This window comes from Athene noctua, chromosome 2, assembly GCF_965140245.1.
Source record: "Athene noctua chromosome 2, bAthNoc1.hap1.1, whole genome shotgun sequence".
Classification (NCBI taxonomy): domain Eukaryota; kingdom Metazoa; phylum Chordata; class Aves; order Strigiformes; family Strigidae; genus Athene; species Athene noctua.
In genome coordinates, this window is record NC_134038.1 from 164,779,972 (window position 1) to 164,798,369 (window position 18,398).

The window sequence follows — 18,398 nt, forward strand, 5'->3', positions numbered from 1 at the left end:
ACAGCAGCATCCACCTTAACCGGAAAAGACCGTCCAGGACAGATCCTTTCCTCATTTAAATCATTGCAGTTCTCCCAACTGCAGTGGAGTGATGCAGATTTACTGCTGGCCAGGATCCTGCCTCTTGACTTGATTTGCACTAGTACACAAGTAAGGGCAGGATATGTCCAGGAGCCTTTTGCTTTCTTACTGATGCAGAACTACAAAACTTGGAAAAATGAGCTTGCATTTGCACTACATCAGGAAACTAGACCAATTAGTACAGCATAAGCATTTAAAATAGAAGATCTGCAGCAGAAATGCAAATCCCCAAAGGCAATTAGGTTTGAAAGCTCCTAGACTCTAGTCCACACAGCAACAGTACGAGGAGGAGGAGGATGCAGACCTCTGGCTTTTGACATGGCAAAAGAAGCAGGCTGGGGCTGTGAATGAGGGAAGGCTGCTCCCCGGTCAGAGCCTGCTCAGAAACAGGCCTGGCTGCCTGCCTAAAACTGAGCTCAAAAGGCATGAAGAGTTCATGCCTTTTTATTTCTTTTGAACTTTGGGCATTCTAGAAGATCTGAAATTCTGAACTAATCTTGTCGCATCAATTCAGAAGGCATTGGGAGCAGAAGTAGTCGGCCAAAGATCAGAGAGAAAACAAAAGCAGGGGCAACACTATTTCTCACCATGGTAAGATGGGGCCCCTCCTGGTAGGGAGCAACAATATTTGTTGTCTTCAGAAGAGGACTGACTGTACTTCCTTCCCTCACACAAGATGACCAGGGGGAAAAACAGCACAGTGGGTCTGGGACCTGACACAAAGGGAACAGGAGTCTCCACCTCCAGCCAGGTGCCTTCATCTTCTGTCCTATTTGCATCCTGTGCTGGGGGCTCTGTTGCCCCACAAGCCCAGTTTCCAGAGCTACTTCCTAGTAGCGAATCTAATTTCCAACACATTGAGGGGTTTAGACCATTTGGTGACATTAGTCCTAAGTCCATTCAGAGGTGACGGAGCACCAAGACCTGGACATATGTAATTTGCCACCCTTAAATAAAATGAAAAATAAAAATAAGTCATGTGAAGTGATTAAAGGAACACTTCTTGACAGTGATGACAATGGTTTTATCCATTAACATCTCTCCTTACCATGGAACTCAGCTGCAGAGAACAGGGATGCCCATTCACTCACATCAAAACATGCTGCAAAGGTTTTACTGTTCGCAGTTTCCCTGAGAAATAAAATCAAGAGGAGGAAGGAAAATAACACTTTTGATGTGACCCTGCCGTAGGTTCCTGCAGTCTGCATCAGAGCCTTTGTGAGCTGCTGCTGAACCTAGTGTGCCACCCTGCATGGTAACCTCTCACTCAGAACAATTCTGGCAGAGAAAGGGACAGCCCCAAACACTCCCTGTGTTTTTGGATGCCAAGATACAGGCAGCAGAGCGCAGCTGTGAACAGTGGGTAGCAGTGATAAGGTAGACCATCCACAGAGGCAAACGGGCAGAGCTCCATGAAAACATTGCCAGGCTTTTTGCCACACAAGAACTATCACTGCAGTCTTTCCAAGGACAGTTTATTTAGCTTACAGCAGTTCACCCCTGCAACATCAGAGACGTTACTGCAATATCAAGATCCTGTAGATGCCACGGAAATCCCATCTCCACCCCTTATAGAAGCAGCTACAGGTTAAGTACCAACAGCAGGAATTCCTCTTGCCCGTCACTGTGGCAGAGACCATCCTCCCCACACAAAGGGGCCGCTGGGTATCTCACCCACATACATGTCAGCCATGCAGACTCCTTTCAGGTGTATTTTCAGGCAGAGCAGATAGACATCAGACTGGTCTGAAGCTAAAACACAAGTTTGTAATGGAGGGAGCATAAAAACCTCTCATAACTTTAGAGCTTTATTTCACAATCTATTTGCTGACAGCTTTCTTTAGGTGAATGTGGGGATAGGACTATGTTGGCAGAGATTTTAATTCTTCATACTCTTCTATCACTCCATCAGACTTCTTTAAATTACATTAAAAATCTCATGTCCTATTGCATGCTTAGTATTTGTGTTATATTGACAAAATTTAGCTTTCCCAGTTCCTAGATTTCAGACAACAGTGTTCTACTGTTTACATAGAAATCGGTGCTTCCTATCAGCTCTTACTGAGAAAATATCCTCTCAGTAAGTTTTATCAGGAGAGAGTGGAAGAAAAAAGAAGCGGTTTGGGGAGTTTCACTGGGTTTTTTAAAATCTTTTGTATTATGTCATAACAAAGACAATGCTATTGTTTAGTTACAAAGACAAGGAGGGGTTATAATCCACAGCAGGAGTGGTGGCTATGCATTCACCTTTTTGCCAGGGACACTGTTTGTGTGCGGGCAGAGATACCTCCCCCCTCCCCGAAAGCAGACTGACCCCCCAGACAGACACCTCTCCCAGACCTCCTCTGAAGGAAGGCTACGAGTGACGCACATGCAGAATTAGCAAGAGACTTGTCAGCACCTTATAATTACAGTGTGCTTTCAGTCAGAATGACATTTTTTATTATAGGCAACTAAGGGCAGAATTAAAGTAAATCTCCATGAACGTGCACTTTGTATGGGCCTAGGGGTGTCCTCTGCTGAAACCTGCCTCTTTTGTGGGTTGCAGAGGTGCCATTGACCTCAGATGAATGACAAACTCCAATAAGGCTGAAAATCAATACAGAAGAACAAAACAGCTAATTGCTACAATGTATGCAGTTCTTTGGCCAAAATATAGTACCAAAAAAATTGAAACGGCTCTAATTTCTCTGGTTTCTTTCTAGAATAATTTTATAAACCCATTCCTGTCTGAGAGAATAAAATTCACAGCAACATTTTCTTTAAAAGTTAAGCACGCGACACAGAGCTGAAAGTATTTTTCCTTATTCTGATAAAGCTGGGTTCAATATTTAGTTTGCTTGCAATCTTACCCACCCCAACTCAGGCCAGCACAGAGCATGCACCTCCTCAAGTGACATTTCCTTTGACCAAAAACCAAAAGGCATTTCTGGTGATCTGTCAGAGGAACACACAAGAACTACTATGGCTGTTCTACCTGTGACGTTGAAAGAGGAGATGTTGAAATGGATTTCAAGTAGCGAACTGCAACATGAAAAACTCCAGCAACATTAAGAAAAACACATTTTTAAAGATTTCAAAACAGGTCCCAAAAGCACCACCAAGCAAAACTCAGGTCTTCCATAGTAACTGGAGGGAGAGCTTTTGTACACAAAATGGGGAGAGTATCCTCCTACAGAAACCTTCCTGCAAGATTTAGAAACAACCGCTGAGAGCTAGGCTGGGTTTCAGTGCCACATCCCTCCTCTCCAGTAACACCTGAGTTACTGCAGATCTCCCCATCACTTCATTTCATTCTAATCTATAAAAATAAATTTATTAGATACATTGAACAGGACAAAACAGTGTTGCCAGGTGCTTCTGGATATGAAAAGCAGAGAGTGGGAGCTTTAATGAAGTTAGCTCTTAGTCATAGGAAGGTGATAAATGCAGAAAGAAAATATCCTCTTGTTAATGTTTGTGTTTACCATTTTTCCCAAGTTTAAAGACAGTGGATGTTATTCTGTCTTGCACCTCTAGTCAGTCAGTTACAGCAGTGAAGTCAGTTAGTAACACGGCTGGCATTCTGAACATTCATTTGCACAGGAATGATGAGACAAGGCACAGGACAGAAGAAGAAAGAAAAAAAAAAAAAAGGCCTTAACTCTTAGTTTCTTTTTCCTTAAACTCAGCTGTTATTCTGTTGTATTTGACTTTCAGTGGAGGAAAATTTAGCCAAAATTAACAAGAGCTCAAATACAATAACTTGTGTATACAAAATTTCATGGACTCTGAAATTGCTGACATAACCATGTCAAATAAGGATCTTGAAACATTCATCTGAGATACATCAAACTTTCTGGAGCAAACAAAATTGCGTGATTTCTGTCTTGAATGGTCCCACTAAACAGCTCACACTGTGGCTCCACTACACCTTTACATCATGTTACAAGGGTAAAAAGTCCATAAAAGCAGAATATCCAAAACCACATAGAAATCCTCCGTGGACACAGAGTAGCACAGCTCAGTCCTCCCCAGGGTCTCTGTTGAAAAGGTGGCACCTTGAGGAAAGGGATTTGCAACTACCTTGTTTCTTTGTACAGAAGAAAGCTATCAAGTATTGGCATACATTTGCCCTTCTGGTATGGCACATCTCTTTCTTCCTCAGGAATCTGTGAAGTCCCTGGGAAGTGTGGAGCTCCCACAGCTCTCCTGTCCCACCACCAGCACTGCGAGGAGCCAAGGTGAGAACTAGAGCAGCTGAGAAGGTTGTGCTGCTGTGTGAACGGGTGCTGACCACCTCCAGAGGCATGAAGCTATCTAACTGCAAGCCATTAGCAAGGAGCTCTTCTTGCACCAGCCTTCTTCCATGCCCACAAACTTTCATGTCTGAAGTTAGGCCCAGGTCTTTCATTAAAATTTTCATTAAGTCTCATTTACAATCACTTTCCAAACTCTGTGAAGATAATACTTTCTTAGCAGTTACTATCAGGGTGAATCAATGAGAAATATTTTCTTTTGCATGCAAATGGAAACTCATTGCTCTCAAGCTGACACTACTTTCTTCCTCAAGTGTATCAGCCTTCTCTCCCAGCTGCCACTTCAACAGCAGATGCAGCAGCTCAGCATTTCCCAAGAACTTCTGAATTTTCAGTACCCAAAACTAGATACATACACAGAATTCACCTGATGGAAAAAAGAAGTTTAAGCCCACCCCTGACAGATGAATGTTGCTGTGGGATCTTTTGGATACATTCACCTTCTTCAGTATGAAGATTAATAAACACATGAATCATTCAGGTCTGTCTACCACACAGTGCTGGTAATACTAGATAGCATGTTTACAAAGTTTTCCCGGCTATGTGAGTCAATCCAATACACACTTGCCCAGATATAAAAATAAATGTTATATAATGCACAGAACACAGAATCAATACGCTGGTTGTGTGCACCAAGCAGAAGAAAACAGCACAGCAACTCCTATGCAACAACTGTCCTAAGAAGCAGAAGAAGCTGCCATTCTAAACCCAAGTCATTTGATCCAAAATTTGGTCTAGTTATTTTGTGATCTTGAGTAGCAATAAAGACAACAGAGCAACAAATACAGCAATCCTGTTGTTTGTTCATGAACCCCAAAAAATAATTAGGCACAGTCACAAATGTTCGGCATCTTCAGATAATGTGCCTAGGCTCAAAAAGGAAACGTTTATGCTCCAGACTGACACAGACTGAAGAAATAACAGTATTAGTAATGATGCCGAGAGGGGGAGAGATTAAGATACAGAGTTCAAAATCGAGCATGTTGCAATTTAACCTGTGGAGAGACTACCCCCTTCCCATTAGAGAAAGAAATTTGAAAAGTAGCATTTGCCTGGCAGTTTCACCTTTAAAATGCTTTATGCACATTAGCATGAAGGTGTTTTAATGAAACATACATTTCCTTCTCCAGTTTTTTCAAGCAAGTATAACGTTTGCATGATGTTAACAATTGCAAAACAAGTTTTCCATAGAGCAGAGAAATAAACAGCTACTTCCTCCCACACCAATAGAAAGCTTGTATCCATCATTATTACATGAAATTGTGACCCGATTACATGAGTACAGAAAAACTGTCCTAATTTCACAACTGCAAGGAAGTACAATCTCTGTCATCTTAAAGGTATTCAAGGGGAATTGATATTAACTTATCATTACAAGTTATCCATATATTTTAACTTGGATTTCATCTAAAACTTAAAATGGGGTGTAAGCTTGCTTTGTTTCTAAGCTCTACAGGGATTTATATAACATAGCCTAGTGAGATACACGGTTTTAGCAAAGCAGCCTGCTCAGGGATTCCTCGGATTTTAACTTTTGCACAGCAAGTCTCCTGGAAAAACACAGACACCTGTTGCTTTGAAGCACCTCACTCTTCCCTAAGATATTAAACACAAACAGTAAACCACACTCTTCAAACAGCTACAACAATCAGTCCTAAAATTCCTAATCTCTCCTCCCATCTTTCCCTGCGCCAGCAATTTTGCTTTTTGTGTTTGAGAGGCAACAAAAACGGTTACATACGTCTTTATGCAAACTGAGAAATGGCAAAAGGTCGCAGAATTTGGAAACACTGGCTAAGTGAACAAAGAAATATTGGAAACAAAGCCAAGGCTCCCAAGGGCTGTGTTCAGGGCTCATCGGAAGGAAACACAGCCAGCAAGTTGGAAACCTGCAGTCCTGAAGCCCAGGCTTTCCTGATATAAGGTTCCAAAACAAAAGTTCTGCAAACATCTTGGTGAACTCATGCCAAAACCCAGCAAAAGGATTTAAAGAGGCTTCATTTCAAAGGCAAGTTTCTCGGGCAGGAAAAAATATAGAAGGCAGAATGGAAAACCAACCCAGACAAAGTTTCAGGGCATCTCTGCATTTTAAAGGCATATATTGACAAAAGCCAGTTGTCAACAGCTGTCTTACCTGCACTTACTGGAGCTGCAAAGAAAGGGAGGGAAGAAGGAGAAGAGAGACAATGAGGGAAAGAAAGGGAATTAAATCAGGCTCACCAATTGTAAAGCTATAGCCATCGATGCTGAAAGTAGCACTCCGGCATTTTTTAAATCCTTCCTTTCTGCTGCTTGGCTCTGTCATGATCCTGCCAGCTTGTACTTTCAGCAGCAGCCTTTCTCTCCCCCCGTGGAAGCAGAGCGCTGGAGCTCGCTCTTAGCTGCCCTGGAATATCTATCTGCCTGTGACAGCACGCACACCCAACCTCACACATCTCCGAATCCGAGAGGCATGCACCCAGCAGCTTTCTCCTCCCCCAAACACTGTCGCTGGCTTGTTACCGACGTGCCTACTCAGAGTTTAACAACCGGTTAGAGGCTCCAGTATCTAAACCAGCAGTCAATTAGGGCAAGACTCCGAGTCAATAAGGCAGCTGGATCTGTCAAATCTCCGCGTAGGAGTCGGCACACAATTAAAAAAAGATGAAGGGTTAGATTTTGCTGGGATCTACCCACTGACGCTCCTTGTATCCCTTGCTGTGCTGCAGCCCCTACTCCTGTGTCTCCCCTTGCTCATGGGGATTTCTGGCTCGCAGCAAACTGCGCTCAGATTTCAGCCCTTCAAATACAAGCAACGTGTTTTAATCATTCGAGATATAATGAATCAACTCGAGATTACAGTACACCATCAATCATCTACTACACTAACGGCAAGTCTCTGGAAACACAACCGGCAGCAGAACACAAGAGATTATCAGTAAGTAAGAACTGTGGGAAAACAACCAAAGTAATTCAGCAGTAATGGTGATAAACTGAGCAAAATGTCCATGCTCACACACACAAAAGTCTTCTCAGCTCTTCCTCCTCCTGGTGGTTTGTCACATGGCTTGTAAACTGCTCTCTGCAGGTTTTTGACCCAATGATGTTTAAAAATGTGATTGAGAGTGCTTGCAGCAATCCACTGAAGAAGGCAGGCAAATCATCTCTATCCTATGAATAGACAAAATTTAGACTCAAGGCTGGCAAAGTTTTCACAGAAGGCTAGCAGTAAGCCAAGGTTTTATAAATAGGTATCCAAGAAACACTGTCAATATCTTAATGATCCCAGTTCACATAAATCTGCGCAATCATTTTCTTTTTCCTGCAATGTGTATTAACACAGAAAAATGCTACTGAAGTGCTGCAAGTTTTCAGGTTCTCGACCATAAATTCCAGGTAAATTCATCAACTTCTGCGTTGTTCTGGGTGGAAACCACATGGAAACACTGACTTTCAGGAAGACTGCCATCAAAATAATAGCTGAGACACAGTTTGCCAGAAGCTTGCCCACACACAAAAAGGTTTACAAAATATCAGCAAACCTGGTCTGTGTTTAAGGTATAAACCTCAACTCTACCTTCGTTTCTCAACAGAAGCTTAAGTCAGATAGAAACACTGCACTTTCTAAATCCCCTCTCTTCAAAGGAGGGAAGAGAGTCACCACTGAACTCCAGTACTTAATTTAAATTCCACTTAGTTCTAGCCCAGTGAAGAGCCAAACAGACCTTTTTGTTAACAATATATTTAATGATGCTCGATAATACAAGGCAAGTTCATTAAGAAAAAAGCTCTTAGTAGTGAGTTTTTTGGTTTTTTACAGGAAGGATGTCTTCCTGGTTTCTTGGCCTTTCAAGACTGAAGTCTGAAATAATAATAACTACTTAGATATAACATTTCCATCACTTGCACCTCCTAGACACAGCTCAGGAATTTAAAAGGAATTTAAATCTGCAGTGGAGAATTCTCCAGCAGTTTACTGGACTCCATCATGTAGCTGCCCCTCCTAAACAATGCAGAAAAACAGTACGAGTATGAAATGTTTCTAAGGAATCACCTTCTCTGTCACTGGTTATATAGGTCACATAAGCACTAATGCTCTGCCTAAGAAAGCAAAAGCATAGAGAATTACTCACACTATATCTAGAAAGCACAAAGTTAAATGTTATCTCAAGGAAAGGTAAATGTTGGAACTCTCAGGGTTAGGGTTTGGGGTTTTTTTTAAATATATTTGATGACATCACTTTTTTCCTTAAACCATAGAAAGTATAGATTCATGATGAAAAATTGTCAGAAGATCCAGTGATGATCTTGAAATTTCAGTCAAGTTTGCTAGTTCCAGAAGAAACTTTCTTCAAAAAAAAAAAAAGACAGGCAGATACAGTCTCACTTGCTCCCTGTCTTGGGCCGTGCACTCATGTAGGAAGCAGGAGAGCTGTATTAGCATTTCGCTTCTCAGGAGAATATCCAGGTCACCGAGCTATTGCCATGTTGCCCATTCCTGATCTCCTTTACTGGGGCTTTGGCCACTTTGTACAGATTGCCAGAGAGAAAATGACCCTGTGATTCAGCAGCTGTGCACACCTGAGTTACCTTGCAACGGTACCTCGTTCAAGCCGCAACTAATACTAATTCAAATAACTGTAATAATTTGATAAGCTTATTCAGGTTAAAGTGAACAATTTCCCTGGGAAGAGTAAAGACAGTCACTCAGCAGGGCAAAGGGATAAATAAGGCTACAAGCTGGATCTCCCACATCCCTGGAGAGGGCCATAAACTGCCTGTTTGCAGCAGGATGCTCTCTCAATCAAAACTGCAGGGGCACTCACCTTGGGGGGAAAAGGCAAAGGTTTTGACCTGCAAGTTTTTCAAGAAGGAAACAGTTTCCTCCCAGCTCTAGTAAAAATTTAATCCAGCTGCTAAACAATTACCAAATCGTATCAGTAACTTGATACCTGATCCTATCTGACTCTTTGCATTTTGCTGCTCAGCTCTTGGGTAGATTTCTGGTCTGTCATTTACATTCTGCTTCCCCAAACAATCCCTACAGATTCACTCAGGGTACAGTACATTTTCTACCTTCCACTGCCAAGCAGCAGCAATGTAGATTGTTAGGCAGTTCTTGGGGCTGCAATTCAGTGCCGTGTAGAGCAATCCATGTATGTCATTTGTAAACCACCTGAGGATCCTTTGAGATGAAAAGCACAGTGTGAATTGAAAATATTTATTATTATGGCTGTAAACAGACCAAGGTATCCATGGTAACATTTAATTTGTCAACACATAAAACAGACCTTCCTTTTATATTTTTCCTTTACTTTCCAATGTGTAGAAGAGTTTACATGTTTTCAAGAAGTCTGTTCTAGCCAAAGACCATATCAAATCAAACAAAATATCCATCCGATCTGCCATCCTCCAACATACATGCTCAAGGACGTAGTGCAAAACCAGCCACGTATAACAAACAGATATGCAACGCCATCTTCCTACCCCTAGGCAGTCTGTTTCTGCCCTGCTGTATAAAAAGGCATATTATTTATGTAAATTTGTCTCAGCAAGACTGAAGGATTTTTAATTGCACTTTGCACACAAATACTTTCCCAAGCCTAAACTTTGAAAAATCAACTGTATGGAGAAATACTTCTGTGTATCAGCTCAAAGGCATGACTTGTTATTTCAGTCCTATATCCTCTGGCTCTTTAGTGTGAGAAAGGGAAAATAAAAGCATTAAGTAAAATCCTAGCCCCACAGAAATCAAGGGCATAACTCACACTCACTGTAGCAGGGCTGGAGCTCTGTCCTCCTGGTTTTCCATACTTGTACTCCTGTTGACTCAGTTCCTAACACAATCAAGTTTCACAGGAGCAGTGATGAATTTAGGCCTCAGGCATCCATATGCTTTTATAGTAACTGTCACAGAAGTTTACAGAGTAAGATCTCTGAATTTTTATCTTTTAGAAATGTCCCAGGTATCCTAAATCAACTGACAACTTGACTTTGAATATTAAGGAAAAAAATGCAGCCCTGCTAGGTCAGACTAAAAGTCCATTAAACCCAGTGTTCTATATCCAGCTCTGTATCATCTCCATCATTGCCCAAAAACGGATACTAAAAAAATGCTAAAGATGCTAAAAATGCAGACTGTAGTGATATCAGCTATCCAGTCACCACCAGTGCGGGCACCTCCTGAACAGCTGTGTTTTCTCTACGTTCATAAACAGCCAAAGAAGTTTTCTGTTCAATCAGCTTAAACCTTCAGCACCATCATCATCCTTTGGCAGAGAGGTCCAACAGCTGAACTAAACACTGCATCAAGACTTCTTGCTTCTCGCCATGTGGTTCCTCTTTAGCCTAATACTCACTTTGGTGACTTTGATTTTGAAGGCTTCTGGCTCTGAATCCAAAGGTGAGAGGCAGTTACATGGGTGGCAGAGGTGTCCCCACCACACGGGATTTCTAGCAACAAGGAACCCATCAGACTATGGGTTCTGGTGAGAGTGGACAACAGAAGCACCAGCCAAGGTCTTGCCTTTGAAAACACTGTTTGGAACACCTTATATTCACAAGCTTCAACTGAATCAATTTTACAAGCAGATATTTTTCAGAGTGGTTTTAGAGGGCTTTCTCACCCCTGGTGTCAGTGTCACCTGAAAACAGTTAATGTCCCAAAGAAGAGCTCAGCACTTTTCAGGACTGGGCATGATGCACCAAGAATTGATAAATCTCTTAAGAAAATGTCTTTCTGCTTCAGAGAAGAAACTAAGCTGAAACCCCCTGAGGTGTTTGGTGTATTTCTCACAAGCAACAATGCACTGCAGGTTGCTTATGGAGAGATGGCATTCTTCCCTGAAAGCTTCTTTGTTTTACTGCTTCCTAGAAGTACTCCATCTGCATGTTATGATGATTTTATCAGACATCGTCACTGTCAGGAATATCCACTACATTTTAGTTATTTTTAGGCATGACAGCCAGAAGGCAATACGACTTTTTAATGCTTAGCTCTTCTGAGGCTTCCTGCTTGCTTCAAGCTTTACCATTTTCTCCCTTACCAAACGCTGACAAAAGGAACAGCCTCCAGTGTGCTGCAGCATTGTCTTGGTTTGTGCTATTTTATATTTCCCAATATACGCTCACTTTGCTATTTAAAGCGACCTCACACCGTGGGTGAAAATCCAAATGCATCCAATAGATTCCGAGCACAGGAAAGGGAAAAATACCCTGTAATATTATTTTGAGCTTGGACTTCATCTTAACTATTTCAAGCAGCTGTGCAACTCAGAGGAAATGCACTGTTTCCTTTAGAAACACAGGAGGAACCTATAGCATCTAATTTTAGGCATCTAGCTGAGGTGCCTGAATGAGGAACCCTGAGGCTCCCCCTGCAGTAAGCAGGCAACCCCAAAGGTGAGTCAGAGCTCCTAACACCCAAATTGCTCTTTGGTAAAGCTCTTTCTCTCCTTGGAGGGCCAAGAGAGCCTGAGGCACCTAAAACTCTGGAAGAGGTAGCTTAGCAAGGAGACTCAAGTTGAGCAGCAGGATCCTTGGCCATAGCTTACACCTGCCCCAGATTGCCAGCAGACAGTAACATGGTAAATTCGTGATCTTCTTCCAGCTCGACACAATCCGCTAACAACAGTGAGGTCCATCTTTTGTGATGTGTCCAGGAAAAATGCAATATTAACAAACTACTGTACCATATAGGCTTTCTGGTGCAACTTGTAAATCAGGCAAAACTAGGTGGTGAAGGAGCCTTTGGTCTGGACATTTGCAAAGTTAAATAATGGGAAAGAAGCAGTAGGGGGAAAGGAGAACATGAAGGCTTTGAAAGTTCCCTGTAAGTACATCTACTCCCATATATTTCCTTCACACGCTAACTTGTAGTCCCTAGCACAATGAAAGCCAAAAGCATCCCTGCCTCTGGGTGTAGCTCCACTTTTTAAATGAGATTTTTCTCCTTGTATGTTTGTTTGGGATTTTTTAAACAAATAATAGAATTTCAACAGCAAAACATTTTTATTGCTCTAATTCCACTCTTGTCTAAACAGTACTGCTGATCAGATTTCATTTGTCTTTATGTTTTAATTTGATTTTCGGTCTCATTTTGCACACTACTGAAGTATGATTCTCCAGTGTAATGTGATTGTCCATATTACAGCAGCCACTCTTGAAAGCAATTCAACCAAAATCGGAACCAATAAAAATTATACCATTACACAACAAAATAAAGCTTGGGATAACAGTGTTAAAAACACTGATGCAAAAGAAATAATGCTATAAAATTTTGTCACGTACACATGATGATGACAGACTTCCACTTTCAACAGCATTCCTGGGACTATCCCACAATTAAAGCAATAATGTAGGATTTTCCTTTCCATCTTCTCAGACACAGATTTCTGGTTCTCATAGTACTTGCATCAAAATTTAATTTATTGGTGGATTTGCCTTTGTTCCTTCCCACTACCCCTCTTGGAAAGTCACCACATATTGGAACAGCAGCGATCAGTTAGTACACGCATCCAAATCATTGCATCTCATTTGATTCCCTGGCAGGCATCATTCTTGATGATTTGGGCTGTGCTCAGTCAAATCATGAAAGCTATTACTTTGCTTTCCAAGTCACTCATTACACCACTAGTGCATTTTCCCTCCCTTCTCTCTTCCTTCTTCCCTCTTTTTTCTCTCCTCCCTCTTCTCCAAAGTTTAAGATATTTCATTGTGCTAAAGAAATCCACAGACATGCTTTATCTATGATGCGAAAATCTTGAGGGCATGCTAAAACAGAGCAAGGAAATAGATCTTTTGATGGTGCAGACCAGTGCAACTTCACCAGATTCAGCAAAGCTGCCCTAGCTTTTCAGATCAAGATCTGCTCCTTCCCCTCCAGCCTGGAGCAGAAACTGAGCTGCGTTGCTTGAACAGCTTCTTATCAGCCAGTGTCCTAAACACCAGCCCCCTCATATTTGGCTTTTAATGTACTGTTGTTCCACACGGTAACAGTAGATTAATTACGTGCCCTTCCAAAGGAGCCAAGAGCATTGCTTTGCCCTGTTTTTATAGATGCTTTCACCTATATTGCATACATTACTTCTGGCAAGGTTTTACACTGCATCCTTTCCCGTTCACAATCTGAGGTGTTTAAGTTACCATGCATTTTTCAAATTACATTAAAAAATTTAAAAGCACACAGATATAATAAAAAAGACAGTCTAACACCCTATGTGTGCTCCAAACCACTCCGTCCCTGAGCCAGCTGCTCCTTCTTCAACTATACCAACACGAGTAAGTAAAACAGGCAACAAGTCCAACTTCTCTTAGCAGGTATCTGAAAACAGACTGCCTGCTACAGCCCCACAGTTCCTAGACCCAAGCTGGTTTGGCCAGGTCAAAGTGTCCTTGATGCAAAATGAACGTCACCTATATCCTATTTGCAGAACTGGCTGTTTTCCTTGTTGATACAGATACACTTGAATAAATGGAAATTAAGCCTCAGAAGGGTGGTTTGAAACGTACACACAACAGACGCCCCCACACACCACCCAAGCGCACACACACAAACACCTTTTTGGAACACATGCAATACATCAGTGATTGTTCTACCCTCTCTCTCGCAAAGCTGCCTTGTTCCTGGAAGAATTAAATCAACAAATACTACTCTGAAAGGGAAAGGAGGAGGAGGAGGGCTTTCCACACTCTCTTCTTCAGGTTCATAACAGAAAGTGCCAAATCTAAGTGCTAGGTTGCTCTGGGTCCCCTGTACAGTTAATGGCAGGATGGAGGCCACACCACAGGGAATGAGCAACATGTACCAGACCTACCATCACTATGTACGTAGCAGATTTACTGATTTCTCAAAACTAACCAATTCTACTGCTCTGATCAAAAAGCTGAACTGTTAAAAAACAGGTTCCCACAAAAAATACTTTAATCAGTATACTCAGTCTAGTGAAGACGAGAAGTTTCATTTGAATTACATACAGTGTAAGCTAGTATTTTATTGATAATCAAGTCAGAGATTCAGCAAGTATATTTTTCTTGGTTAGAATTCCATTGTTGTCTAGTCTGTAGTGCTTATGAGATTTCCATTTATCTTGCTGCTTTAATCTCTTTTTTTTTTAAATTATAGAAAAAGTGAGGGTACTGAAAATTGCCAGCTAGAAACTTTTTTATAGATAAAGCCACATCTTCCTAAAACGTCTGAAGCAGCAAAACTAATTCAGATACATCATATCCTATTTCAAGTATAAGAGACCCAGCACACAATATCATTCCATTTGCCCTTTACTTCCTACTAATGTAGAGTGTAAATCTCTGTACTGCAACTGGCAGCTTTCATCCCGAGACCTTGAGCTGCCAGCAAACTACCTTTGCAGAAAGTGGAAAGCATAGAAAACATTTCATTTCATTTAAATTCCAGCCATTTGAAAAGCAGGCCTCCAGCCTAAGCTAATGAGGCAGATACCCTCTATAATCAAGGAAGAGGCACAGGTACCTTCAGAGATGGTTATTCTACACCAAGTTTTAGTTTGAATACAGAAGTAGCCTAGCTGACTAGCTTGTGTTTACCTAAAAACTGGGTCTGTGGCTATAAAGGAGCAGAATCCTGCCCTGAACTGTTAAGTACCAGGAGACATAAGAGTCACCTGCAGGTTGGAAATAGTAAGCATCACTCTGTTGGCTCCTTCAGGATTGTTGACACAGGGACCAGGTAGGAGCACAGGCTGGTCCGTGCCCACATAGCAAGGACTCTCCCCCGGTAACCTGCCCATCCAAAGTCTGGCAATGTCAAGTCTAGTGGACAGATGACCCCATAAACCTACTTCGGATGGGTGTCTCGTTCCCAGCCCACCTAAAGAGCAGAGCAGGTATTGCCTGAAAACCACCTAAACCACCAAATATTACTTTCAGCCATGTAAATTGTTCTCTGAGTTAGGGCATACCAATGGCAGAAAAAACTAGAAGAGGTTCCCAGTTGTGGACAATACCATGCAGGTGCCAAGGTGTGGCTGAACACAACTACTACCCATGAGATTGTCACTGCAACACTCTTCATAGAAGAGAAGCATTTACTCACATGCAACCAAGCCATCAGATAACCTTCACACACACCTCATCCTGACAACCTGAATGACTTCAGAAGGAGCGACAAAGGGAATAAGACTAGTGGATGGGCAAAGAAATAAACATCTTGCTCTGTGGAGGGAACACTGTGATGGGAGCACTGTTTCTTCATTGTACCTACACATGCAAACATACGGTGGTATTACTATAACAGTTTGTGGCAGAGGAGTGAGGAAGTACACGGATTTTAAAAAAAGTAATCTTAACTGGTTTCATCCTGTGCATGAATGTAATAAAGCAGTCTGGCTCCTTCATGCAACCCCATCACAGTTCATTAAAATAAAATGATGCTTTACCAATTTTCTGCCCACAGGATCAGTTTCAGTGCTACAAATACCCAGACCACATGACTGCCCAGTAATATGAGAGCTGGTAAGGATCATTAGACCCACAACCTCATAATCACATGCAGAAAATAAAGACCTTTATTTCATGAGACTTCTGCCTCTCTAACTCTGCACACCCCAGGTCACTAGACAATCTCACAGTCCAGCTTGGGCTACAGGCCTTCAACATGCAATGTGACAGGCATCAAGGGCTGACACCTCAGGCAGCAGTAACACTTTAGGTCCCTGCATCAGTAGGAGCTTTGAAAGGTGCAAATTCCCAGAAGATTCAAGCAAGCAGGCCCCTCTCCACATGTCAAGGGATGTCAAAAAAATGAACGGGCGAGCAAGTAAACAAGCACAGCAATGGTCCTCACTAATCTCACCCAACGGGAAAATTTTTCCTCATCCTCATCTCTGGGTACACGTTTAACACAGAACACAAAGCAGGAGAGATTTTTTTTTTCCCATTATCATTACAAAACTCTCAGTTTAATTATACCTATGTTTACAGCAAGTATCCACAAACTTGTGTCTTAAGAAAAGCGGAATTCACAGTAACTAAATACACATTTCAGAGAGGTGATACATGAGGCAGTTAGCCTTGGCGATTAGTTAGAGAGAGATATTTTTATGTTGTTATGCTGATATAAGTACTTGGCACATATTATTGCTGATTAGAAGACAGACTCTTGAGCAATCTCTTTTGATAGTCCCTGCCTGATAGCAGAATACCAATACCAAGTGCTTGCACAGAGCAAGCAGACTATGAAAGGTAATGCAGGAAGAAATCACTTTGATTCATGAAGCTTTTGCACCCCTTTGGCAAAGCAGGCGATTTGGGCCAAGAAAAGAGCTGTTCATAACCTCTCAGTTTAAAAGGGCATATTTATTTCATATTTATTTTTTCACATCTGCAGTCATTTTAAGAGGACAACGTACAACAGGTCACCAAGTCTAGTAAAGGAGAGAAGACTTTAAATATCCAACTGTGAATCATTAACATTTCGATTGAATACAAGGATTTATTTTACTTTCATGTGTATTTTCTAATGCTACTTTTTAAGAATTGTATGCTGTTGCATCCACTTCCCTATAGCACTAATATTCCCTTCCATCTATGAATAGTCATTAAAATATTCTTTTGTATGAACAATCAACTTTTTCACAATAATTTCAGGAAGCTGAAATCTGCAAAAAAAAGACTGACAATGACTGACTGACCTCCATCTTTGTGAAAGTGAAGGTGGAAGAGATCGACTGAATGGTGTGAAGATGAGTAAGCAGAAACATGGGATTTCCTTAGGATTGGCTTTCAGAAGCAGCCAAGATAGCCACTGGCACCAAAGGGAGGGGTTCTCCACCCCTCCCCATTCTCCTCCCTGCTGCACTGTCCTATCGTCTCTCCAAATCCATTTCACTTTCATAGCAAAGACCTGTTTGGACATGAGCCAGATGAGCACCAGAGCTCAGGGAAGGTACTGAAAATTTGGCTGTGATGTTGCCAATATTCAGACCTGAACATGTGGATCTACTTTTAATATGGAATTCCTTTCTGCTTTTTTTTTTTTTTTTTTTTTTTCCCCAGCATGAGTCTTATAAGGGTCTGCAGTATTCACCCCGATATAAAAACAGTCACCTTGCACTGAGAGGAAGGAAGAAGGATGCAGGGTGAATATGAGACAATGCAAAAAGGAGGCAGGACCATCTCCTTTCAGCAGCAGAAGGCTAGAAGATTAGATCAGCTGATCATCCTTACCTAAATCCGTTTTCCATTCACATTGTAGCTCTGGAGTGTCCTCCCTCCATAAAAACTCCTGAAGGACAATCCAGTCAGACCTGCGCAATCCTCTCAAAGAAAGTCCCATAAACGCCCACAGCATGGCCTTGTGTCTGATGCCAGGCTCTTGCTGGCACTTCAGCTCAGACAACCCCTCGGTCTGAGGTCTACGGTGCCTTGTTGTGTAGTTCATTACACCTTAGGGCTGGAGTGTTGGTACCTCTAGGTACACTGCACCTCTAGGAGCTCTCAGCTAAGAGACAGAATAGTTCACAGTGCTTGTCAGCAATAATTACTCAACCTGAATGCCTCTAACAAGGCCAAAATTTAGTAATCAGATGATAAATGCATTTTCCATCTATCATTGCAAAACCTAGCAAGGCCTGTCTTCCTCAGGGAACAAAGTCACTGGAAGCTGCAAAGAACTGAGCTTTAGCAAGCTCAGAGGACTACCTCCTCCCAAAGCTCATGAGGGTATGGAGGCCTAATGAATTTACAGAGCACCGAGACCCTGGGGGCACTAAAGGTCTTAACAGCCCCAACCAACCTCCCCTGGGACATTCCCCTACACCCTCTGCCCAGGGCCCCAGCCTGAAATTTGTCATAGGTGGCCTGGCTCTGGTCCTGCCTCTTGGATGAGCCTCAGCCATACACTCTGGGTAGCTCATCCGCATGGACACCTTGTGTGGAGATTCAAGCTCATCTCCAGCCCTGTCTCCCAGATGGACCCAGGACTTCTGCTGCAGCCTTCTCTCCAACTGCATCATCTGCTGCCCCAGACAGACCCTGGACCAGCCTCATCTCCTCACTCATTAC

General features: G+C 42.1%; 1 protein-coding gene across 4 annotated transcripts in view; it reads right to left on the reverse strand.

Annotated features, from left to right (window-relative positions):
* PDE1C (phosphodiesterase 1C) overlaps nt 1–18,398 on the reverse strand; it is a 391,546-nt gene that overhangs the window by 318,908 nt on the left and 54,240 nt on the right. For 2 of the 4 annotated variants that reach the window (XM_074900989.1, XM_074900988.1), the window contains exon 1: nt 6,600–6,749. The exons of 1 other annotated variant lie outside the window; for it this stretch is intronic. In XM_074900989.1, the coding sequence (XP_074757090.1) occupies nt 6,600–6,684 (85 nt within the window). In that variant the 5' untranslated portion in view covers nt 6,685–6,749. Of the gene's footprint in view, nt 1–6,599; nt 6,750–18,398 lie in introns of those variants that run through there. One more of the 4 variants, XM_074900990.1, reaches the window with a different exon arrangement.